This window comes from Zingiber officinale, chromosome 11B (assembly GCF_018446385.1).
Source record: "Zingiber officinale cultivar Zhangliang chromosome 11B, Zo_v1.1, whole genome shotgun sequence".
NCBI classification, from domain to species: Eukaryota; Viridiplantae; Streptophyta; class Magnoliopsida; order Zingiberales; family Zingiberaceae; genus Zingiber; species Zingiber officinale.
This window is the reverse complement of record NC_056007.1, coordinates 4,196,016-4,222,969: the sequence shown is the minus strand read 5'-3', so window position 1 is coordinate 4,222,969 and position 26,954 is coordinate 4,196,016. Positions and strand designations below refer to the sequence as shown.

Genomic DNA, 26,954 nt, shown 5'->3' with positions numbered 1-26,954 from the left:
GTGTAATTAGGTATTAGCTTATCTTGACTATATAATTACACTAGTACACTCAGAGTGTATTGAGTAGGACCATTTGAGGTCGTTTCTTTTATACTGACTTTATAAAGGAACAAAGACCTCGGTTATTATGGAAGTGTGTGCTCTTAATCCTAATATAATAACAAGCACATATATTTGATATTTATTTCTTTAATTTATCAATAGGTGAGATTTAGTTCGATGAATCAATAAGCCCGATAAATTGGGAAATGATATCACTTATCGTGTGTGTTGTTGATTATAGAAGGAAACTATGTCCTAGAGATACTAGGTTGATAATGTCCCCAAGAGGAGCTCATAAGGATTGTCATGTTAAACCCTGCAGGTGGACTTAGTCCGACATGACGATAAGGTTGAGTGGTACTACTCTTGGACTTAGACATTAATTAAATGAGTTGTCAGTAACTCACTTAATTAGTGGACATTCGATATCTTAAACACAGGGAGACTAACACACTCATAATAAGAAGGAGCCCAAAAATATAATTTGGGATTGGTGCGGTAGTTCAATGATAGTTCTCTAGTGGAATGAATTATCATTGATAAAATTAAGTTGTGTGTTCGGGGCGAACACGGGATGCTTAATTTTATCGGGAGACCAAAACCAATTCCTCCTCTCGGTCCCTATCGTAGCCTCTTATTTATAGAGTTCTATACCCACCTATACCCACCTTCTATACCCATCAATAAGGGGTCGGCCAAGCTAGCTTGGGAACCAAGCTAGGGCCGGCCTAGGTATAAAATTGGGTGGCCGGCCCTAGCTTGAACCCAAGCTAGTAGGGCCGGCCAAATTAAATTAAAAAGAAATTTAATTTTAATTTTTATTATTATGTGGAAGATATAATTTAAAGAGAATTAAAATTAAAATATCTCTCTTGTAAAAGATCTACAAAAGATTAAAGAAAGAGATTAGATCTCTTTCCTTATTTGTAGATTGGAGAGATGTTTTATTTTCTCTTTAAAATTATTCACATGTTAATAAAATTAAAATTATAGAAATTTCCTTTTATTAACCATGAAGAGATTTTTAAAGAGAAATTTTATTTTTTAAAATTTCCGGAAACAAATTAGGAAGTTTTAATTTGTTGATTGAAACTCTCCTAATTTGCTCCTTTTGATTGTGGCCGGCCATTACAATTTGATTGGGAAATTTTATTTTATTTTTCTCAATTAATTCATGTCAAGGAAAATTAAGGAAATTTTATTGTAATTAAATTTCCTAATTTGCCTAGGCTAAGGAATATAAAAGAAGGGGTGAGGGTGCCTTCATGAGACACAACATCTATTATTCCTCTCCCTCTTTTGTTCCTTGGTGTGGCCGGCCAACCTCTCCCTCTCTTCCTCTTGTGGTGGCCGAACCCTACCCTTCTATTGGAGCTCTTGTGGTGGCCGGATACTACTCGGAGAAGAAGAAGAAGAAGGAGAGAAAGCTAGCATCTCTTGGAGCTTGGTTAGTATTTTGTTTTTCTTCCTTGGTGAAGCTTCCTCTTTGTTGGCCGAACCTAGCTAGGAGGAGAAGAAGGTGATTGGTGGTTTCTCGTCTCGGAAGATCGTTGCCCACACAACGTCCGAGGTTAGAAGAGGAATACGGTAGAAGATCAAGAGATTTTTCTACAAGGTATAACTAGTAAATTTTATTTCCGCATCATGCTAGTTATTTATGGAAATAATACCAAATACAAGAGGCTTACGTTCTAGAATTTCGAATATGTTTTTTCGAAGTTGTGTTCTTTTATTTCTTTCTTTTCCTTGTGATTTGATTGTTCTCTTTGGTTAACCTAAAATTATTTTAGGAAATTAAATATTAGCTTTCTATTAAAGATTTTGTCTAGTCGGTGGTGGTTGCTCCCATATCCAAGAAGGCCATGTGCCTCGCCACGTCAGTACTGGGAACCTTTTATGGAAATTAATATTTAATGGAATTAATAACTTAAGGAGACTTGGGTCGAACGTGTTAAGTTCCGCAGGAGATCCAAGTCAAAACCTAAAAGAACAAATAGATTAAGTTTTGGATCAAACGTGTTAAGTTCCGCAGGCGATCCAAAATTTAATTTAAAAGAACACATGGTAGCTAGGAAAAGGTTCAGACCTTTGTACAAAATTTTTGTACAGTGGAACCTATAGGTTTTCCGAGTAGCAACCAACAATTGGTATCAGAGCTAGGGTTTTGCCTCTGTGTATTTGGTATTTAGTTTAATTATGCACATGTCATACATAATTTAGGCAGGTTAATAGTAGGATGTGCTAACTCTATGGATGCAGGATCCAACTATTATGGCTTTTAGTTATTATGTGTGTGATTGGACCCTTGGACATGTCAAGGGCAATTTATATGTGTGTGCATGATTGTATTAAAATACAGCAGGAGCTGTATTTAGTTTTATTAGGATTTTATTTTTGATCTAGATACATGTACATTCCTTTTATGGAATATAGGATCAAAAAAAAATGTAAAATTCTATTTATGTCGCGGATCGAATCTTGCAAAGCGTGGAACCTTCTAAGGACCAGAGGTGCAGCGGAACTAGGAGCAAGATGGATGCGACAGTTAGACCCGGTGGCGGTGGCCAAATATGGCAGCAGCTTCGGATGACAACACACGGAGGACAATTAAAGATAAAAGCCATAATAGTTGAAAATTAGATTTTCTATTTATTGCTTTTATATTGTGCTGTGTGTGCATGTTAGTTTACAAGTTTAGTAGGCTAGCATAGTTAAAATTCCTCATTTATAAATAACTAAGTGGGAGAGGGATTTCTAAGTAAATCCCATGGTCTCCATTACTGGTTTGTAAGTGATGCAAACAAGCTTGCGCGTTGGCTCTGAGTGCCTTCCTCCATAACGGATGAGCTTATTTGCGGATCACTAGAACAGACTTCCAATTTTGGATGACTATAGGAAGTTAATTAAGGCGTGTGATCTTCCCCAGCGGAAGGGCATAATCTTATTAATGGACTTAGTGTCAAGTAATGGTGTACACTTAGACACATCTAATAGTATCCTCCCAAAAGTCACCGCTATTATTTGTGTGACCAAATAATACCAACTATTAATTTTATTTGTCAAAAAGTTAGGTTGACAAGATAATAAAATTAATGGGTTAAAACCCTCCTTTTACAAATGTTGAATTTGTATACGTCCACACTAACGTGGCATACAAAATTCACGGTGTTATAAGGTGTTGGTTAATTTAAAATAGTATTGTTTGAGGAATCAATATTATTCTAAATTTAGAGTTCTGACCAAAAGTTATTTGTGATTCTTAGGATGACTTTCAACCCACTGTCCATCATACTTCAACAGAATAGACTTACTGGACCTAATTACATAGATTGGAAAAGGAACCTGGACATTGTTCTTTCTGCTGAAAGCTATAAATTTGTACTGACTGAGCAGTGCCCTGATGCACCTACTGGTGAATCTACCCAAGAGGAGATTGAATATCATAGGAAATGGGTAAAAGTAGATGAGATGGCGCGGTGTTACATTTTGGCTTCAATGTCAAATGTATTGCAACATCAGCATCAAGATTTACCAACAGCCTATGATATCATGAACAATCTCAAGGAACTCTTTGGTCATCAGGATAGGGCTTCTAGGCAAGAAGCTATGAGAAAGATAATGACAGTCATCATGCAAGAGGGTACTCCTGAAAGAGATCATATCCTAAATATGATGGCTTATCTGAACGAGATACAGATCCTTGGAGGAGAAATTGATGGGGAAACCCAGATCGATATGATCCTCCAAACGCTACCTAGAAGTTTTGAGCAGTTCCGCCTGAACTATAATATGAATAAGAGGATTTATTCATTAGGGAAACTCTGAACTTGGCAGAAGGGTTATTTCGTCACAATGCTCAAATTCACTATCGAAAATGGTTCTACTTCTAAACCGAAGGAAAGAAGAAGAAGAAACAAGTGGTTCAAGAAAGAAAGTGAATAAATCTCATAGTACAGGATTTAAAGTTGAATGAAGAAGTCAAGGGCAAGTGCTTCATCTAGCGAGGACATTGGAAGGCGGATGTCCTCGTAAGAACCAAAACAAAGGTATATCTCATACTCTAGTTGTTGAAACATGTTTAGCGGTGTTATCTACCGACACTGGTGTGTAGATGGGAGCCATCGATCATGTCTGCAATTCCTTGCGGGGTTCGAGAAACCCGACGACTATCGAAGGGGAGATTCTGTCTACATGGGCAATGCTACTAAGGTGGCATCTGGTGGGAGGCGTCTACTTATCTTTTAGTAGAAATAGAAATTGGGTTTTAAGAAATTGTCTTTATGTACCCAGTTTTAGAAAGAATTTAATTTCAGTTTCTAAACTGTTTTTAGATGGATATTCAGTTTCTTTCAGTAACGATGTAGTTATTAAAAGAAATAAAGTGATTATCTGTTCTGGTGCATTAGTTGGCAATTTGTATACTTTAAATCCAATTTCTTCCACAAAGCAAAACATGGAAATTTATAACTCATCTTCTAAATCTAATAAGAGAAAAGAACCTTGAAATGAACCAAGCATATCTTTGGCATCTAAGACTTGGTCATATTAATTTAAGTAGGATTCAGAGGCTTATAGCCGATGGACTTTTGAGTTCATTAGAGTTGGAAAATTTTTCAACTTGTGAATCTTGCTTAGAAGGTAAAATGACCAAGAGGCCGTTCAAGGCCAAGGGGTATAGAGCCAAAGAAGTGTTAGAGTTGGTTCACTCTGATTTGTGTGGTCCTATGTCTATCCAGGCAAGAGGAGGTTTTGAATATTTTGTCTCTTTCATAGACGATTATTCAAGATATGGATACATTTACCTAATGCGCCGCAAGTCCGAATGCTTTGACAAGTTCAAAGAATACAAGGCTGATGTGGAGAAACGATTAGGTAAAAGTATCAAGACACTACGATCTGATCGTGGTGGCGAATACCTCTTAGGAGAGTTTAGGAATTACTTATCAGAGGTTGGGATTCAATCCCAATTGTCTGCACCTAGTACACCCCAACAGAATGGTGTAGCAGAACGAAGGAATAGGACTCTTATGGAGATAGTTAGATCGATGATGAGTTATTCAGAATTACCAAATTCGTTTTGGGGATATGCTCTGGAAACAGCAGTATACGTTCTGAACTTAGTACCTTCTAAATCAGTTTCTTCTACTCCCATAGAATTGTGGAATGGGCGAAAACCCAGTCTAAGACATATTCGGATTTGGGGTAGTCCAGCACATGTGCTGAAACCAGATGCTGATAAGTTAGAATCTCGTACAGAAGTTCGCGTGTTTGTAGGATATCCCAAAGGAACGAAAGGTGGTTTATTTTATAGTCCTAAAGACCAGAAGGTCATTGTTAGCACCAATGCCCAGTTTTTAGAAGAAGACTATATAATGGATCACAAGCCCAGTAGTAAAGTCGTTTTAGAAGAACTTAGAGAGGACATGTCTACTTCAGTACCAACAGTACAAGATGAAGTACCACAAGAGACTGCAACACGTGTCACACATGATACACAACCACAGACAGTGCCTCGTCGTAGTGGGAGGGTTGTGAGGCAGCCTGAAAGATTCATGTTTTTGGGAGAGTCTTCAGACTTGATCCCGGGTAAACATGAACCTGATCCCCGGTCATATGACGAAGCACTCCAAGATATAGATGCAGCATCTTGGCAAAAGGCAATGAATTCTGAAATAGAGTCCATGTACTCTAATAAGGTTTGGGAGCTTGTAGAACCACCTGATGGTGTAAAAGCCGTTGGATGCAAGTGGATCTACAAAAGGAAAAGAGGGACAGACGGGAAGGTAGAAACCTTCAAAGCTAGGCTTGTTGCGAAAGGGTACACTCAGAAAGAGGGAATCGATTATGAGGAGACCTTTTCACCGGTAGCCATGCTTAAGTCTATCCGGATACTCTTATCCATTGCTGCTCATATGGATTATGAGATTTGGCAAATGGATGTCAAGACAGCTTTCCTTAATGGAAGTCTTGAAGAGAACATCCATATGAAGCAACTAGAAGGGTTCATTGAAAAAGGCAAAGAGCATCTAGTGTGCAAGCTCAATCGGTCCATTTATGGACTGAAGCAAGCTTCAAGGTCTTGGAACATCCGGTTTAATGAAGTAATCCAGTCATATGGATTTATTCAAAGTCCGGATGAGTCTTGTGTATATAAGAAGTGTAACGGAAACGTGGTGGTATTTCTTGTACTATACGTAGATGATATTTTGTTAATTGGCAACAATGTCAAGGTATTATCAGATGTAAGGGTATGGTTGTTCAAACAATTTGATATGAAGGACTTAGGAGAATGTGCACACATTCTTGGGATCAAAGTTATAAGGGATCGTAAGAAAAGAATGTTGTGTCTGTCCCAAGCTTCATATATAGATACAATCCTTGCTCGTTTTAGCATGCAGGATTCCAAGAAAGGTTTCTTACCTTTTAGACATGGAGTAGCTCTATCTAAAGAGATGTCTCCAAAGACATCAAAAGAGATAGAAGACATGAAAGCAGTTCCTTATGCTTCGGCTGTAGGAAGCCTAATGTATGCAATGCTATGTACGAGACCTTATCTGTTTTTGTGGGCATGGTCGCAGATATCGAGTAACCTGGACAAGGACATTGGATGCGGTAAAGCATATATTAAAGTACCGAGAAGGACTAGAGATTATATGCTAGTTTACCAAGCGGATGATCCGCTCCCATGGGTTTTGATTTCCAATCGGATAGGGATAATAGTAAGTCTACATCGGGCTATGTGTTTACTTTAGGAGGTGGAGCCATTTCATGGAGGTGTTAAGCGAAATGCGTTTCGGACTCAACCATGGAAGTCGAGTATGTAGCAGCCTCTGAGGCAGCTAAAGAAGCGGTATGGCTCAGGAACTTTCTAATGGACTTAGATGTGATTCTGGTTTGCCCAAAATCATCACAATTTATTGTGATAACAGTGATGCAATTGCAAACTTGAAGGAACCACGAGCCCATAAGGCAAGTAAACATATAGGCGTAAGTACCACCTGATACGAGATGGAGCGAGGAGAAGTTGTCATCGCCAAGATTGCATCAGCGGATAACTGGGAGATCCTTTCACTAAGGCCCTTGAAAGCTTTCGATCGGCATGTGGAGGAAATGGAATCGGATGTATGGTAGAAGATATGGCAGCTTAGTCATTAGTATAAGTGGGAGATTGTTGGAGTGTATACTGAAAGCCTAAGCTTTGTAAACATTCATTATGAATAAAGAATCACATTTGGTCTAATTATCTACATTTGTTTGTAGTAGTTCATTTAATTTATATTGTAGATAACATAGTATGTGGTGTCACATATATAAGATGATGTTATCAGTACCTTATAAATTATAAACAGTAGCTCACGACCAGAATGGAAAGGAACAAACCATTAGAAGGTCGTAGTGTAATTAGGTATTAGCTTATCTTGACTATATAATTACACTAGTACACTCAGAGTGTATTGAGTAGGACCATTTGAGGTCGTTTCTTTTATACTGACTTTATAAAGGAACAAAGACCTCGGTTATTATGGAAGTGTGTGCTCTTAATCCTAATATAATAACAAGCACATATATTTGATATTTATTTCTTTAATTTATCAATGAGTGAGATTTATTTCGATGAATCAATAAGCCCGATAAATTGGGAAATGATATCACTTATAGTGTGTGTTGTTGATTATAGAAGGAAACTGTGTCCTAGAGATACTAGGTTGATAATGTCCCCAAGAGGAGCTCATAAGGATTGTCATGTTAAACCCTGCAGGTGGACTTAGTCCGACATGACGATAAGGTTGAGTGGTACTACTCTTGGACTTAGACATTAATTAAATGAGTTGTCAGTAACTCACTTAATTAGTGGACATTCGATATCTTAAACACAGGGAGACTAACACACTCATAATAAGAAGGAGCCCAAAAATGTAATTTGGGATTGGTGCGGTAGTTCAATGATAGTTCTCTAGTGGAATGAATTATCATTGATAAAATTAAGTTGTGTGTTCGGGGCGAACACGGGATGCTTAATTTTATCGGGAGACCAAAACCAATTCCTCCTCTCGGTCCCTATCGTAGCCTCTTATTTATAGAGTTCTATACCCACCTATACCCACCTTCTATACCCATCAATAAGGGGTCGGCCAAGCTAGCTTGGGAACCAAGCTAGGGCCGGCCTAGGTATGATTTTGGGTGGCCGGCCCTAGCTTGAACCCAAGCTAGTGGGGGCTGGCCAAATTAAATTAAAAAAGAAATTTAATTTTAATTTTTATTATTATGTGGAAGATATAATTTAAAGAGAATTAAAATTAAAATATCTCTCTTGTAAAAGATCTACAAAAGATTAAAGAAAGAGATTAGATCTCTTTCCTTATTTGTAGATTGGAGAGATGTTTTATTTTCTCTTTAAAATTATTCACATGTTAATAAAATTAAAATTATAGAAATTTCCTTTTATTAACCATGAAGAGATTTTAAAGAGAAATTTTATTTTTTAAAATTTCCGGAAACAAATTAGGAAGTTTTAATTTGTTGATTGAAACTCTCCTAATTTGCTCCTTTTGATTGTGGCCGGCCATTACAAGTTGATTGGGAAATTTTATTTTATTTTTCTCAATTAATTCATGTCAAGGAAAATTAAGAAAATTTTATTGTAATTAAATTTCCTAATTTGCCTAGGCCAAGGAATATAAAAGAAGGGGTGAGGGTGCCTTCATGAGACACAACATCTATTATTCCTCTCCCTCTTTTGTTCCTTGGTGTGGCCAGCCAACCTCTCCCTCTCTTTCTCTTGTGGTGGCCGAACCCTACCCTTCTATTGGAACTCTTGTGGTGGCCGGATACTACTCGGAGAAGAAGAAGAAGAAGAAGGAGAGAAAGCTAGCATCTCTTGGAGCTTGGTTAGTATTTTGTTTTTCTTCCTTGGTGAAGCTTCCTCTTTGTTGGCCGAACCTAGCTAGGAGGAGAAGAAGGTGATTGGTGGTTTCTCGTCTCGGAAGATCGTTGCCCACACAACGTCCGAGGTTAGAAGAGGAATACGGTAGAAGATCAAGAGATTTTTCTACAAGGTATAACTAGTAAATTTTATTTCCGCATCATGCTAGTTATTTATGGAAATAATACCAAATACAAGAGGCTTACGTTCTAGAATTTCGAATATATTTTTTCGAAGTTGTGTTCTTTTATTTCTTTCTTTTCCTTGTGATTTGATTGTTCTCTTTGGTTAACCTAAAGTTATTTTAGGAAATTAAATATTAGCTTTCTATTAAAGGTTTTGTCTAGTCGGTGGTGGTTGCTCCCATATCCAAGAAGGCCATGTGCCTCGCCACGTTAGTACTGGGAACCTTTTATGGAAATTAATATTTAATGGAATTAATAACTTAAGGAGACTTGGGTCGAACGTGTTAAGTTCCGCAGGAGATCCAAGTCAAAACCTAAAAGAACAAATAGATTAAGTTTTGGATCAAACGTGTTAAGTTCCGCAGGCGATCCAAAATTTAATTTAAAAAGAACACATGGTAGCTAGGAAAAGGTTCAGACCTTTGTACAAAATTTTTGTACAGTGGAACCTATAGGTTTTCCGAGTAGCAACCAACAGACATTCCATCAAGAAGAAGATGAGACCAGCTCAGAGATGAGCAAAGATGAAGGGGGAGGATCATCAGAAGAAATCAAGAATAAAGGGGGAGCATCAGAACTTAAGGTAAGTGAGGTATGTGCTCTATCCCCCAAGCAATCCTTTCAGTTTATTAAAATTCTTACCAAAGATTTGGCAAAATTAGAAAAAGAGAATGATGATTTAGAAGGACAATAACTTTAAAAAACCTTTATCCACTGCGAACGCTGGAGGTGCCTTCCAAGCCCTTTGGAGGCACCCTCAAGCTTCGGATGAGATTTCCCAGGAGCTATAAAAAGACCTTTGGACCTAAGAAATTAGTATCAACTTCTGTAATCAATTTCCTAGCAATAGTCTAAGCTATTAAAGAGTGTAAGAGGATTCTCCACCTTCATAGAAAGAGATTCGTTTTGAGCTTTCATTTATCTTGGATTAACAACTACCTAGGTTGTAACCAAGTAAATTCTGGTGCCTCTTCCTTTAGTTTTTTCTTTGTTTATTTTATTTATGTTATTGCTACTAATCTAAGTTAAAGAACAAGAAAGGTTCTTTTTATTTTAATTTTTTTATAGATGTTCCGCCCTCTTACCGGCCTCGCAGCTGCGCCTACAGGAAGTCTTGACGATGAAGGAGCATTTCAGCATATGTGTTTTGTTTGGGATCAAAAATCATTTCATAGAGTTAAAAAAAAAATCAATTGCATTATCATCTGTAGAGGTTGAATATATTGCAACGAATGAAGTTGTTCATGTAACAGTTTGGTTATGAAGAATTTTGGTTAATTTATAGCAAAAGGTACATATCCTACTATTATTACTGTGATAATCAATCTATAATTTCAATTACCAAAATCCCAGTCATTTTGGAAAGAACAAAATATATAGAGTTGCAGCATACGTGATAAATTTCAAAAGAAGGAAATTTATTTGGACTTTACCAAGACCACAAATCAATCAGAAGATTTTCTAACAAAGATTATATCTATTTAAATGCTTTAATGGTTTAAGGATATCAAATTAAGAGGGGTGTTAAATGATAATTTGCAATTGATTAATATAAAGTTTTAATTGTGTTTATATTTCTTAGGAGTCAAAGTTCAACAGCGTTAGTATTAAGTATCTTTATATTTTCCTAGGTAGTCAAAATTTATTTACTAGTTAATTAAACTTTAGTTGCATTTTATATTTTCCATGCAATCAATGTATTTCTGAAGTATTTCTCTATAAATTAATGTAATGCATCTAGGAAAATAATGACGAAAGATCAAAAGTTAGAGAAGTAAATTTAAATCTTCTCAGAATTTCCATTCTCTTTTCTTCTATCTTCAACACGAAGTGCTCGGGAGCAACTCATATGGCATTTGGCATTTAGGACTCGATAACTGACAGTCGAGTAAGCTCGGATTATCTCATATTGGCTCAGATCAGCTATCAACTCTAGTCCTAGCTTGGTGCTCTACAATCTATTGTTTGGCTTAATTAGTCTATCTTAGGTGACTTAGCGTGGTGACTTAGCTGGCTCAAGATAGAGCTACATAGGTGAACTGAATAGATATCGATGGTAATAATTTAACTTGAGTACTGTAAAATTACAAGATTTTGAATCGTTAATCTTGTAATGAATCGATGAATTGAATGAAATTCATATCATTTCCTTTTCCTTCAATTTCTCAGGGATTATAGGAAATGTTTTTGGATGTTTTGAACAAACAAATCTTGTTTAAGTGCTAATTGTGGAACAACATACAAAAGTCAATTACATGACCATTTCATTCGAGTTCAGGACAGCCCTTGGGGATGTAGGCACCGAGCTCGGTAGGGCATTTAGCGAGCTGGCAGTAGTCATCAGTGACGCCTCCCCACCAATTGACGGAGTTGATATTATAGTTGCCGAGGGTGAAGAAGGCGATGACGGCCATGAAGCTTGTGTCGGCGTCCAGGGCGGCAGACAGCACATAGGCGTAGCGGCCCCACCACTGCTTGTGGTGCTTGAGCACCCAATAGTTGAAGACAAAGCCGACAATGAACCAACAGTTGAAGTTAACGGTCTTGACTAGGGGAATGTAGCCGGCGGCCGCGAAGATGACGGGGAAGTTGATGAGTCGAATCCATTTCTTCTCTAGGAAGAGACGGTGGAAGAGGTAGACGGTGACGGGGGCGAAGAGGCCAAGGAGGAAGAAGTAGTTAAGGCCAGAGTAGATGGAGTCGGGGCCGAACATCCGACGAGGCCCAACCACGCCCCATATAACAGAGGAGCTGAAGAACACAGTGTCGCTAGGGCACGTCCACGGGGAGCCCTTTGGCAGCAAATTGGTCTCACAAATGTGGGGGACGTCGGAGAGCAACCACCATGCTGTGCCGAAGTAGCTCGCGTTGGCAATCACCGAACCCGCTAACTGATCAAACACAAACAAATTAATATTCTTTCTTTCTTATTCTTATTCTTATTCTAAACCCTAAAATCTAAAAACTCTAAACTCTCGTTTTTCTTATTCTTCCACTACAGACAGCGTCATCCATTAATTCCTTAATAATGTTACAATAGATATAAGAACCGGAGCTGCAAAGGAACCGAAGTAGTCGACTCTATCGATCAGAACCCATGGAGAGGACAGTGAGACATGGAGTAACATGAATCAATAACTTAATTACCTGTGCGATGAACATGGATCTAGGAGGAATCTTCATGTAGTGACCGAGCTTGAAATCGGACAGAAAGTTGATGACTTGACCCATACTTGTGCAACCGTAGGTTTTGAACACCACACTCGCCAATGGATTCCCCGGCATTATGTAGCCGATCACTATCTCTGTTATTATGTTGATCCCAGGCATCTGCTCATGCACAAAATTAATTAACTTATTAATAAACGAATCATATGATTTTCAAAAAATAGACTACTGTGGTATTGATTTTCAAAATACAATACTATGTTATTTTAAGATTTATGTAGTACGTACGAGATTGAGTTTTAAAATACCCCACCACAATACTAGTGTTTTTTGTTTTTTTGAATGAAGTATTAGTGGGCAGTAGAGATAAAATCAAAAAGCAAATGGAATTCTATCTGTAATTTAGAATGCACCCCTCTGCCTGGTTAATTGCAGTTATAATTTTGATTATAATTATAATTATAATTATAATTATAATTATATACCGTATTGGTGGTGGCGGCGATGATCCCGATGGGCAGGGTGAAGAAGAAGGCCATGGCCATGGCCAGGAGGAGGCCCCAGTAAGGCAGCTGCAGGGCGCGGCCAAAGCCCTCGACGGTGTAGATGGAGAGCGCGGTGACGAGGAGGAGGAGGAGGTGGAACCACCACTGCGGCACGGCGGCGTAGTTGGCCTTCATCATCCGGCCGTGCACGTCGAGGAACTTCTCGTTGGCCTTGGACGTCGCCTGCCGCCACAGCTTGAGCATGTACTGGCCGTCGAAGAGGAGGACGTGGCAGAGGGTGGCGGTGAGGGTGGCGAAGCCGATGCCGTAGTTGATGGCGAAGGAGGTGCTGATGCGGATGTCGCTGTAGTTCTCGTACTCCTCGACGTTGAGGGTGAAGGTCTTGTTGTCGAGGACGCGGCTGAGGTCGTAGGGCTTGCCGGAGCGCTCGAAGAGTTGGGAGGAGAGGAAGGTGAAGCGGCGGGCGTCGTAGAGGTTGGACCAGTAGCAGAGGGGCAGGAGGATGTAGACGAGGATGACGTAGCCTGCGAGGACGTTGCAGAACACATAGGTGGGGGCCGCTATGGGGCTGCCGATCATGGAGGCGGTGGCCCAGTCGAAGCCGATGGCGCCGACGCCGAGGCCGCGCATGCCGGAGCCGATCTGGTGGATGGGGATGGAGTCCTTCCAAATGAGGCAGAGGATCGAGATGGAGCTGATGGCCGGGAAGAAGTAGTTGGGGACGATGTAGTAGGAGAAGCTGCAGATCATGCAAATGAGGAAGAACTGGAGCCGCGTCACGCCGCCCTTTACCCGCCGTTCTTCCTCGTTCAGTGCTCTGTAATATTGCACAAAGCTCGTTCAATGCAACTTACAGATTGCACAAAATATTAGTCAATTAATCAATGGATTCGATCAGCAATATTAGTCATCGAATTGATATTTTTCAAATTATTTAATCAATTTGTGAAATTTAAAATCAAAATTGAATTGAATAAATAAAAAAATTGGTATTTTTTTAATTAAATAAAATTTTGAATTAACCCAAATGTACTTTTAGAATTCAAGAATACACATACCTGAACAAAGATGCTACTACTAAAGTGCCAGGCCACCACATGTAAGGGGAATCCACCAAGTATTTTCTGAACAATCCAGCCCATCCAAATCCTAACAACTGAAGCAAAAAATTTTAATAAAAAAAATCAAAATTTATAATTCATTTTTTCATTTAATTTACAAATTTGGAGATGAGTTTTTGTGATGATTACTTGAGTGGTTTGTGTGAGGAGGATGGCGGCCATGACGTTGATGCCGCGGTGGTAGAAGGCCTTGAGGATGGTGATGATGTGGACGGCGTAAATGCCGCCGGTGCCGGAGTTGGCAATGATGACGCTGACGACGTGCTCCTTCATGTTGAAGGGGCCGGGGTTGAGGGAGAAGGACCAGTCGAGGAGGGGAATCCTGATGATAGTCGGAGGGAGGACGCGGGCCATCCAGCGGCCCACGGGCAGCGCCAGGATCTGGACGAAGATGGAGTTGACGGAGATCTGGTTGGTCCGATAATTGAAGAACTGGTTGACGAAGGAGAGGAGGACGCAGCTGACGGCACCAAGGATCCATGTTCGGATCGTCAAGCACGGCTGCGATGGGTCGTCGGTCGTCAGCATCGTCATCCGCACTTGCTCGATCGGGCAATCGTCGTCTTCTTTCTCTATTAGAGATTAGAGCTGCTAAGTAAGAACACGAGGTGACAAGAGGAAGAGAAAGAGATTTCAAGAACACAAACCATTGAATTGGGAAGGAGAAGGTTCTGGGGCAACTGAAGCCATTGACAATGATAATATTGTGATCAATTAATTGAACAACGCAATAATAAAATTTTATCCCACTAGATCATATCAGCAAATTAAGATTGAAGTTGAAGGAATGAGAGAGAGATTTTGCAAGGAGTTGAATTTATAAGGCAGTGTGTCAGTTAGGATTCTCATAATTAAGCTTAATTTCCTATAAAAAGCAATAGAACTTTTGTTACTAATTATGGGTCCAGTCCACCTTGTTATTGCTATATAGTAGTTGTTGTTGTATTGTGGTAGATTTCGATCCAACTGTCTTTACTACTCTTCTGGTTGTTGTTGCTTTATTTATCATAAGGATGCATTCATTTTGAAAATTGATTGTAATTTCCTTGATAGCTCAATCCATTTGAATTATGTGTCAATGTGATAAATTTGACTTTCTATAACATGCAGTTACGTTATTCAATCTGCTATGTGTCGCATGCTGCACAACTTCAAATTGTTAAAAGTTAACATATCGACGACACACATGCATCGCACACTACAATTAAGTGCATTTACAACTTACGACTGAGTGTTGTAGACGCTTTATTAGGTTCGTTGTAAATATTATTATCAACAACATAATGACACATTGCAAAAAGTTAAATTTGTTATTGTGTGTGCTGATTCTTGTCATGCTCAATAGATTGTGCCTAGAGTGATGTATAGGTCTTGACACAATGACTTACTAACTCTATGTTTATTTAGAGGTGCAATGAGAGAAAGGATAGATGGTGATTTTTATTCCCTAGTTATCTATTATAAAATAATGACCTGATGAATTATAAAATCAATTTATATATCAATTTTTAAATAATATTTAATCCATCCATAATTAGTTAGAATGAGTTTTCCCTCCTATAGCATCATCACTCGCGGCCGCAACCATTTTTCTCTCCTTTCCTTTCTCCTTTTTTTCTTCTTTTCCTTACCTTGTTTACTTGGAAGGGTAAAAATAAAAATTGAAAAAAAAATTATCATGGAAAATTTTCTCTATTTATTTTTTTATTGGCAAATGAACATGTTTATATATACAATATAGATACCCTATAAATTACTCGCATCTAGGACTGATGTATATGTAGTTGCACCAATCCATTTAATTTTTCTAACTGATTCACCTTAAAGGTGACCGATTCGATCCCACACAAAATTTTATTGGTATCAAAGTAAATCCGAAAGTGCAAGTGTTTTTGTCATTCCACTAGAGGAAAATATCTTACAATACGTCGTAGTTGAGAATTGAATCATGGATACTTGAGAGCGACTAGAATATCGTTGATGCAACATCATAGTTTAGGATAATTTACTTGCTGTCATGGGTGGCTTCCATCATGGCTGCAAGCGACGTCACTATCAGAACACGGGCAAATAGCGACCAAATTAGCGACAGAATATAAATTCGGTTGCTAATTTAAGATGAGATAAATATCTCCTCTCTAATTCAGTTTCTAAGATAGTGACCGAATTAAATTTTCACTATTAATTAGCGATAGAATTAATATTTCATTGCTAAAATAGCAACAGAATTAATGTTTCATCATTAAAATAGCGACGAATCAAAGTCGTTAAACTATAAATTTTAGTGTCGGACTTAAATGTCATAATTATTAGAGACGGAATTAAATTACTGAAATAGAACCCTAAACACATTCACCAAAATCCGTCCCCATTTCACTTTCCCAATCTCATGTGATTCCCATCTGTCAATCTCCTATTCTGCAATTTCCTCTTTGGACATCCTCGTCCTCTGGCTATCTCCTTCCGTCGATCCTCACGTTATGCTTCTCTTCCCTCTCACCTCGTGCCACAGGGTGTTGCCTTTGTTGCATTCCTCTTCCTCCGACAGTCTCCTTTCATTGACCTCGGTCATGGTCGCAAGCAGCCTTGCTCGTAGCTATGAGCAAGATTACGAGTTTGCTTATTAGGCAGGAGGGTACGAGGCACAGGAGCAAGAGGGCGAAGAAGGCAAAAGAAATAAAAAAACAAATAAAGAAAAGATACATAGCAGTGCTATATGCTCCTCACAATCATGCAATGCTTAGAATATCACTATTCTAGCTTATATATACATAGCCCATCATTTCACTTTTATAGGTCTCATCATTCTATATATCTATATATATATATATATAATAAAAAATATTCTAAAAATAAAAAAATGATTTTAAATTTATTATCGATCAAATTAAAACCATTAACTTAAATTAAAAAAATAAAGCCCAAATATATAAAGCATGTCTATTTATAGAAAGTAAAGCTAACTAAATGGGGCATTAATGACCACCTTGACTAGAGAAGTCATCCAAGACGTCGCCCCACCAGTTAACGACGTAGATGCCATAGTTTCTGAGGGCGAGGTTCATTCATTAAAATTGTACCGGAGGGTTCGCCCGTACCGAAGCCTTTTTCATCCGTAGCGAACGATTCATTCATTTGTAATCGATGTAACTATTTCATAATAATCATAACTGTCGCATAGCCATAAATTGTCTAAAATCTTTGCAAAAACTCTCATGTATCTTGATGTGGAGATAAGTTGAGGGGTAGAGAAGAAATTAGGGGGAGGAAGGAGGGTATTTTAGTCTTTTTGCTGGTTAGGACTTTAAAGGGGAAAGGGAGGCACTATAGCAAGGGGGGTTTTCGTGTTTTTTTGGCTTCGTGGAACTTTTTCCGTCGTCACTACAGGACCTTCTTCCTCCCTCTCCTGCTCCTCGCCGACGTCAGCCGCCGACTACCAAATCTTCTCCTCTCCTTCTCCTCCTCGTGACGTCGACGTCGACGCTGGACAGACCGACCACTGCTCCCTTTGTCCTAAAAGAGATAAAACAGAATTATCAAAATTGACCGAATCAAATTACCAAATCAAATCATATTAGTATTTGGATTATTCTAATAATTCTGTTATAATTACTCTTAGAATTATTCTTAGAATAATTCTATTATTTATTAATTAGTTATTGACCAAGTATTTTTTGAACATTATATATTGTATTATCCTTAGGACAAATATCAATGAACAATAGATTTTATTGCTCTCATATTATTTCTTGCTCTCGCCCTATTGTTCCTCTTTCATGGTATCAGAGCCATCTCTTTTTTATCTTCCCTCAATTTCTTGAGGCGGAGATCGTATAAACGAACAAACGAAAAATACTTATTTTTCTTCCGCTGCCAACCCTCATTGCTTCTCTTTCCTCTGCCTTAATCTCTATTTTTTTTTTTCATCTATGTGGTTTTTTCTCCACTACCACCGTACAAGTTATTTTTTACTTTAGATGTCGAATACTCGACGACATCAAAGAGGCCAAAAGCAAAGTTCAGACCGATGTCAGATTTGTCACATCGTTGGTCATACTGGAAATATATGCCCTAAAAGACTTGATTGGTCTAGGGTAAAATATCAAATTTGTCTTGGAATTGGACATTTTGGTATTCAATGTCCTAGTCCATTTGATTCAAATTTCATTGGTGGTCCTACAGCCTCAAGACAACCATCTATTTCATAAGTATATCCTAAAGTTCTTTCGTCTGTGTCTACTTGTGGTAAAACCTCAGAGTTTTCATCTACTAATTGGTATATTGACACTGGAGCAACTCATCATGTCACATCAAATTATAATATCCTTACAGACATAATACCATATTATGGCTCAGATATAGTGCAAGTAGGCGATGGTTCAGGTTTGCAAATTGCTAATCTTGGAAACACATATGTTCATTTATCTAATCTAACTTTTCACATGCGCAATGTCTTTCATGTTCCATCTATCACTAAAAATTTACTTTCTACATATCAGTTTTGTCTTGATAACAATGCCATTTTTGAGTTTCATCATAATCATTATCTTATAAAGGATAGAGGAACAAATGCTATTGTGTTTTATGGGAGAATCAAAAATGGCCTCTATTGTCTTCAGAGTTCTTCAATCAAAGCTTTTGTTGGTGAATGCACAAATAAACCAGCTTGGCATGCTCGACTTGGTTACCCTTCCCTTCGTATTATTCAGTCAATCAACAATAGGTATGGTTTACCTACTTCTATTACCTCCTCTTTATCTCATTCATGTAGGGCCTGCATAGAATCTAAAAGTCATAAGCTACCTTTCTCTTCATCTGATCATGTTTCTAATTTTCCACTTGAAATAATCAATTCTGATGTTTGGGGCCCTGCACCTATTTTGTCTAATCAAGGTTTTCAATATTATGTTACATTCATTGATCATTTTAGCAAATATACTTGGCTCTATCCTATGAGAAGGAAATTTGATTTATTTGATATATTCTGTAATTTTCAAATTCAAGTTGAACGATCTTTTAATCGTAAAATACTTTCTTTTCATTCTAATTGGGGAGGCGAATATCAAGCTCTCCATCGTCATCTTGTCTCTTGTGGAATTGTTCATCGAGTTTCTTGTCCTCACACTCCAGAACAAAATGACTCTGCTGAGAGAAAACATAGACATATAGTTGAAACTGCCTTAGCTCTTCTTCATCATGCATCGGTTCCGCTTAAATTTTGGGATGAAGCTGTTAGCACTGCAGTATATCTCATAAATCGACTTCCTACTCCATTGCTCAATCATAAATGTCCTTTTGAAAAACTTTATAATCAAACCCCTGATTACACATTCCTTCGAATTTTTAGTTGCGCATGTTATCCATGGTTATGCCCTTATTCTAAACACAAACTTGACTCTCGTTCACTACAATGTGTTTTTCTTGATTATAGCAATTTGCACCATAGTTATCATTGCTTGCATATACCAACAAGACGAATTTATATTTCACGACATGTTACTTTTGATGAGTCTCTATTCCCTTTTTCGGTAGCTTCTTCAATCTCTCCTCCAGATACAAGTGACACTTTCTTAATGCCACCTAATATTATCAAAAGTGATGGCATCCTAGGTCATGCTCTGGAGCTCTCTAATAACTCTCCTATGTTAGGATCCTTCGTACGGCTAGAGAGGGGGGGTGTGAATAGCCGCCCCAAATCGATCGCGTTTCTTCCTACGATTAGGTTAGCGCAGCGGAAAATACAACAAAGAAACGAAAGAGAAGAAAATCAAACCTTAACACAGCGATGTACGAGGTTCGGAGATGATACTCCTACTCCTCGGCGTGTCCGTAAGGTGGACGAGCCCTATCAATCCGTCGGTGGATGAGTCCCCGGAGAACCGGCTAATATCAACTCCTTGTGGGTGGAGAAACCTCGCCACAATCACTTGCAACAGCAAGCTAAGAGTACAAGAGAATAGCAAGAACAAAATGAATGTAAAACAAACAAGCTTGCCTTCTCGTCGACTGAGGTCCCGGATGAAGTAGCAACTCCACGGACAGATGCAACAGCAAGCCAGTCGAGAAAACTGTCGGGGAAGCTCACGCGAAGCTTCAGCAGCGGTTGAGCTCAGCAAAGCTCGGAGCACCAGAAGAAGCAGAAGCTTCAGGCAGGAGAGAACTTCCAGAAGAAAGAAGAAGGACCCCTGTAGAAGCCCTCAGCCCCTTTATACCTGCGAAGGAGAAACAGCGAAGAAACTAGCCGTTGCGTCGCAACGGCTAGAACCCTGATCGGTCCGCAGACCGATCAGCCTTGGCGCATGAAGCTTCTGTTTGTCACCTGATCGGTCCCTAGACCGATCAGGTGTCGCGATCGAAGCCCTGATCGATCTGTGGACCGATCAGGCAACATCCTGATCGGTCTGCAGACCAATCAGGGAAGAAGCCTATGCTTCTGTTCCGTTTCTGATCGGTCCACAGACCGATCAGGCTTCTTTCTCCGCTACCACTGATCTCCTTCTGATCGGTCTCCAGACCGATCAGATAACCATCAGCAACTTGGCACGCCTGATCGGTCACCGGACCGATCGGATGAGCCATGTATCATTGGATCGATGCGGCCCGATCCAAACTTTCAACCCTAAACCTAAGGCTTCCACACCAATATCCGGTCAACCTTGACTGTTGGTACATCATGCCTAGCATCCGGTCACTCCCTTGACTCGCACTCCCGCTAAGTGTCGGTCAATCCTTTGACCCACTTAGACTTTTCAACACCAGAAGTCATCCTCGATCCATCTGGATTTTCCTTGCTGGTTTCACTCACAGGACTTTCCATACGCCTAACATCCAGTTAGGACTTTCCCATCTAACATCCATTAGGACTTTCCCCACTGGTTTCACTCACGGGACTTTCCACACTTGCTAACATCCGGTTAGGACTTTCTCCTTGGCTTCACTCACGGGACTTTCAAGCCTAACATCCAGTTAGGACTTTCCCTCGTGCCAAGCTCCCTGCTTGGACTTTTCCATACCAAGTCTCCATACTTGGACTTTTCGTGCCAAGCTCCTGCTTGGACTTTTCGATGCCAAGTCTCCATACTTGGACTTTTCTAGTGCCAAGCTCCTGCTTGGACTTTTCCGTTGCCAAGTCTCCATACTTGGACTTTTCCCGAATCAGGTCAACCAGGTCAACCTTGACCTAGGTTGCCAATAATCTCCCAAACATCTATTCTTGTCTCATATCAAGAATACAACTCTTCCACGAGTGTCAAACATCAAAATACAACTCAACTAGGTCAACCTTGACCTAAGGTTGCACCAACAATCTTCCTAAGTCAAACATCAAAATATAACTCGAGTCAGGTCAACTCGAGTCAGGTCAACCAGGTCAACCTTGACCTAAGGTTGCACCAACAATCTCCCCCTTTTTGATGTTTGACAAAACCATAATCAAGTTAGGTTAACCCGATAACCTAACTTAGGTTTTCAATCATCTTCCAATGTCCAATGTTCTTTCCTTGAACATTCTCTGGACATTCTCCCCTTAGGTTAACCTGATAACCTAACTTGGGTTCTCCAATAATTCTCCCCCTTTTTGACACACATCAAAAAGTATTCCAATGTTCTTCCTCGAACATTCCTTGACATTCTTCCCCTAGCTTAGGTTAACCCGATAACCTAGCTTGGGTTCTTCAATAATTCTCCAATGAACACTCTCCCCTTTTTGACACACATCAAAAAGAAAAAGGAGGATATCAAGGTCAAGAGTTTCTTCCTAATGAAAGTCCCATACCTTTCATTGAAACTCTTAATTTCCCCCTTGATACTAAACTCAACAATCAACTTAGTGATAATTCCATATCACTAATCCTTAAAAGTCTTTTTGAGTAAAAACTCCCCCTAAAAGTCAACTCCCCCTTGACAATTAGGTAAAACTCCCCCTAAAGGTCAACTCCCCCTTGACCATTGCACCAACAATTTCTTGGAGAGTTTCAAATCTTTAGAAATCCACAAAACCCAACTTCCAGCTGAAATTTCAGACCAACAGCTGAAAATCAGAAGCGCGCCGTCGGTCCCAGGACCGATCGGGAACCATGGATCGGTCCCGGACGATCAGGGCCTTCGCCGGATCGCACCAAGCTCACGGATCTCCGGATCGGTCTGCGGACCGATCCACAATCTGGATCGGTCCGCAGACCGATCAGATCTTTCGGCACTGATCGGTCCGCTGACCAATCAGTCATTTGATTTTCCCTTCCAAATTCAGAAACTCCTAATAAATTCCAGAAAATTCCAAAAATCGTGAAATTTTGAGGATACATTCCTCATAACATACACTATCATGGAAAAATAGTTTTCTATGAAAATAGTTTCTATTTTCAAATCTTGATACAAAATTCGAAAACTTTGAAATAGTTCAAAGTTAAGTCAATTTTGTATCACAATGTCCAATGATGAATGCTATCACTAGGAAAGCTTCATCAAGGTTTTTCAAATCAATTTTAAAATGCTTTTAAAACCATTTGAATTTAGGACCATAATCTTAGGGCTAGATGTACATGACTTGTACACAAGCTTTCCCTATGATCCCCATTTCTTGAATTAGGCTCATCTAGGTACAAGGACTATGCACCTTGATCCTAACTCATGATCCTAATATCTCACACACATCTAAGGTGTATCAAACCACATTCAAGTCAATTTGATGTGAGATATGGGTTAAGGTCAACTTAGGCTAAGTTCTCATGCATTTTCTAAACACAAATTTGATCTCAATATCAAAATGTGTTTTTCATCCTTAAATCAATTCAATTGATTATTAATGCAAGAGATGATGACATGGCATAAAATGGTATCATAAATGAGAACATGTGCCAATGTCATGATGTCATGGCATAAAGTTTGAAACTAAACTAACACATGACATATAAACTAGCCTAAGTATTATCATGACATTTCAAATGATAATAAGACTAAATATGATGTCATGACATGTGAGGGCAAACAATCATGGCAAGATTTAGCATAGATAAATATACCTAGATTACCTATCTAAGTATCCTTAACCACTTTGCTAACTTAAAATCTAACCCTAGATTGCCCATATATCCCTAAGAGAAAACCAAAATCCCAATTATGGTATTTCTCTAGGTTTTCTTAAATTGTGCCAAATAAGATTGAAGTCGATATTTTTCAAATATGGCACAATTTACTCTTTAAGGAGTAAATAATAATTCTTTTTCATTTTCAAAAGTTATCAAAACCTTGAAAATGCTCCTTGAGTGTCAATTTCCTCAAAGTTGGGTTAACTACCCTTCTAATTGGAGTTGACACTCTCTAACCCATCTATGGGGTAGAGAAGATGCTCCTAGGAACCCAATACTTATTAGAGCTCATTGGGTTCACTAAATATTCACTAGGGATAACTTCCCTAGCAACCCTCCTAATGACCCTCTTAGGCTTTGAAGCCTTGGTCATTTGGGTCTCATCAAGGTCAACTATAGGGGCGACTCCCCTTGTGACCTTGGTAGTGGTCTTCCTAGCCCTAGGTTTTGTTCCATAATCGAATGGAACATTATGATAAGTGGGCTTGACCACTTGGGACTTAAGTTTGTGACCCAAACCCTTTTTGTCCTTGGACATTGGTTTTTGACCCTTAAACCCTAGAGATGACTTCTCCAAGTTCTTAAGAGCATTTTCCAAAGTATCAAGTCTTGACCTCAAGACTTGATTCTCCTTCTCTAGTACCTCAATTTTTGATTTGTCATTTTTCTTTGAGGCATTCCTAGGCATGTGTCTAGTTGATTTGGGATTCCTACCTAGGTTCTCCTTAACCTTAGATGAGGTAATTCTAGGGTTGGCTTTCCTAGTGTTATCCTTATCTAGGCTCACATGTTTGGCACCTAAGCATGTGTATCGATTTCTAATGTTATCATGCTTATCATTATTGACTAGTGCAATAAAATTTCTAGCATGCATCTTACTAGTATTGCACGAATGAGACTTAAATGATACCTTAGGGTTTGCCTTAGCTCCCCTATAGAAGTGCTCGGTCTCTTGCCCTTGTGAGGTTGCCTCCCCTCGGACAATGACTCCGATAATGTCCCCTTCGCTTGTATTGGAAGCACACCACGTGCTCCTTGCCCTTGCGTGTCGGGACTCCGGCTACCTTGACCTTTGGCGCCGGTGGAGTCTTCCTTACCCTCTTTGGACACTTACTCTTGTAGTGCCCAAATTCCCTACACTCAAAACACATTATATGCAATTTACTTGAACTTAAAGTGTTTGAGTTACCTAGGGTTGAGGATGAATGGATGCTCTCTTCTTCATCCCTCCCGGAGGTAGAAGCTTCTTCTTCGTGCTCCGATCTTGAAGAAGAACTCACTTCCTCTTCTTCTTTAGATGTTGAGTAACCCTCAACTTCCAATTTGCTCTCTTCATGATGTGAGCTACTTGGCTCACTAGGCTCCTTTTCATGGCTTGAAGTGGAGCTCTCTTCATGGTACTTGGCCAAGTTATCCCATAATTCCTTGGCATTGTTGTAACCTATCTTACACAAGATGTTAGTAGGCAATGAGAATTCAATTATTTTCGTTACCTCTTTGTTGATTTCGGATTTGTGAATTTGTTCTCTTGTCCACTCCTTCTTCTCAAGTGGTTTTCCTTCCTTATCCACCGGAGGAGTAAATCCTTCTTGTACACAAAACCAATTCATTATGTTAGTCATAAGAAAATACTTCATCCTTACCTTCCAATACGCGAAGTCGCCGCATTCGTAGAAGGGTGGAATGGTGACATCTTCTCCATAGAGATCCATTCTCTAGCTTTGCTCCCACGGGTGTTGATCCGATGAAGAGCGAACCTTCGCTCTGATACCACTTGCTAGGATCCTTCGTACGGCTAGAGAGGGGGGGTGTGAATAGCCGCCCCAAATCGATCGCGTTTCTTCCTACGATTAGGTTAGCGCAGCGGAAAATACAACAAAGAAACGAAAGAGAAGAAAATCAAACCTTAACACAGCGATGTACGAGGTTCGGAGATAATACTCCTACTCCTCGGCGTGTCCGTAAGGTGGACGAGCCCTATCAATCCGTCGGTGGATGAGTCCCCAGAGAACCGGCTAATATCAACTCCTTGTGGGTGGAGAAACCTCGCCACAATCACTTGCAACAGCAAGCTAAGAGTACAGGAGAATAGCAAGAACAAAATGAATGTAAAACAAACAAGCTTGCCTTCTCGATCGAGGTCCCGGATGAAGTAGCAACTCACGGACGGATGCAACAGCAAGCCGATCGAGAAAGCGCCGGGAAGCTCAGCTTCAGCGGTTGAGCTCAAGAAAGCTCGGAGCACCGAAGAAGCGAAGCTTGGCGGAGAACTTCGGAAGAAAGAAGAAGGACCCAGAAGCCCTCGGCCCTTTATACATGCGAAGGAGAGCAATGAAGAAACTAGCCGTTGCGTCAACGGCTAGAACCACTGATCGGTCCGAGCCGATCGTTGGCGCATAAACTTACATTTGTCACTGATCGGTCCCTAGACGATCGGTGTCGCGATCGAAGCCACGATGGGTGCGTGGACCGATTGAACATCTGATCGATGCGGACCAATCGGGAAGAAGCCTATGCTTACTTCGTTTCGATCGGTCCACGGGCCGATCGAGAACCTCTGATCGATCTACGGACCGATCGGGCTTCTTTCTCCGCCACGATCTCGCCCGATCGGTCTCGGCCGATCAGATAACCATCGATAGCATCTCGATCGATCGCGATCGGTCACCAAACCGATCAGATGAGCTATGTATCATTGGATCGATCTGCAGCCCGATCCAAACTTTTCACCCTAAACCTAAGGCTTCCACACCAACATCCGGTCAACCTTGACTGTTGGTACATCATGCCTAGTATCCGGTCACTCCCTTGACTGCTAGCACTCCCGCTAAGTGTCGGTCAATCCTTTGACCCACTTAGACTTTCAACACCAAGTCCGATCATCCACGATCCATGGATTTTCCTTGCTGGTTTCACTCACGGGACTTTCCAACCGCCTAACATCCCGGTTAGGACTTTCCTTGTCTAACATCCAGTTAGGACTTTCCCTTGCTGGTTTTCCGGGACTTTCCTTCCCTAACATCCAGTTAGGACTTTCTCACTGCCTGGCTTCACTCACCAGGACTTTCCAACTGCCTAACATCCCAGTTAGGACTTTCCCTCGTGCCAAGCTCCCTGCTTGGACTTTTCCAGTACCAAGTCTCCATACTTGGACTTTTCGTGTGCCAAGCTCCCTGCTTGGACTTTTCCAGTGTCAAGTCTCCATACTTGGACTTTTCTAGTGCCAAGCTCCCTGCTTGGACTTTTCCGTTGCCAAGTCTCCATACTTGGACTTTTTCCCGAATCAGGTCAACCAGGTCAACCTTGACCTACGGTTGCACCAATAATCTCCCAAACATCTATTCTTGTCTCATATCAAGAATACAACTCTTCCACGAGTGTCAAACATCAAAATACAACTCAACTAGGTCAACCTTGACCTAAGGTTGCACCAACAATCTTCCTAAGTCAAACATCAAAATATAACTCGAGTCAGGTCAACTCGAGTCAGGTCAACCAGGTCAACCTTGACCTAAGGTTGCACCAACATCCTATACCATCAGAATCACCTCAAGTTGCTGCTCCAATCTTAGAAGCCTCACCGATCGAAGATAATATGCTCTCTGGTTCCTCGGATAATGCAAGTCAATCATCCACATCACCATGTCAACCTACTTCCTCGTCGTCATCAACAAGTGATTCAGATGATAATGCTCCTCGTCGCATGCTTCCCATTAGTGATATTTATGAGCGTTGCCCACCAAATGCAACTCGATATCCCCTTCCACGAGCTTTAGTGGTCTCTTTAAAATCTATTGAACCAACCTGTTTTACACAAGAAAACAAGGATCCAAACTGGCGTAGTGCAATGACTACAGAATTTGATGCACTTCTTCACAATGGAACATGGACTCTAGTTCTGCGTACTCCCTCAATGAATGTTG

The 26,954-nt window shown here is 40.0% G+C and overlaps 1 protein-coding gene across 1 annotated transcript; it reads right to left on the bottom strand.

Annotated features, from left to right (window-relative positions):
* Positions 1-11,414: 11,414 nt before the first annotated feature.
* Positions 11,415-14,479, bottom strand: LOC122035325 (oligopeptide transporter 5-like). The gene is made up of 5 exons (XM_042594737.1): positions 14,075-14,479; positions 13,883-13,980; positions 12,804-13,641; positions 12,298-12,480; positions 11,415-12,041 (listed from the first exon to the last, which is right to left on the bottom strand). The coding sequence occupies exons 1-5, from the start codon at positions 14,477-14,479 to the stop codon at positions 11,415-11,417; spliced, it is 2,151 nt and encodes a 716-aa protein (XP_042450671.1).
* Between the last annotated feature and the right edge of the window lie 12,475 nt (positions 14,480-26,954).

Bases quoted from the DNA above. Each gene is read 5' to 3' on its own strand.
- LOC122035325 (XM_042594737.1), bottom strand. From the start codon at position 14,479: ATGACGATGCTGACGACCGACGACCCATCGCAGCCGTGCTTGACGATC. The intron at 13,981-14,074 runs GTAATCATCACA...TTTTTGCTTCAG, and splicing joins TCCTCACACAAACCACTCAA to TTGTTAGGATTTGGATGGGC. The intron at 12,481-12,803 runs GTATATAATTAT...GTGCATGAGCAG, and splicing joins TCGCCGCCACCACCAATACG to ATGCCTGGGATCAACATAAT.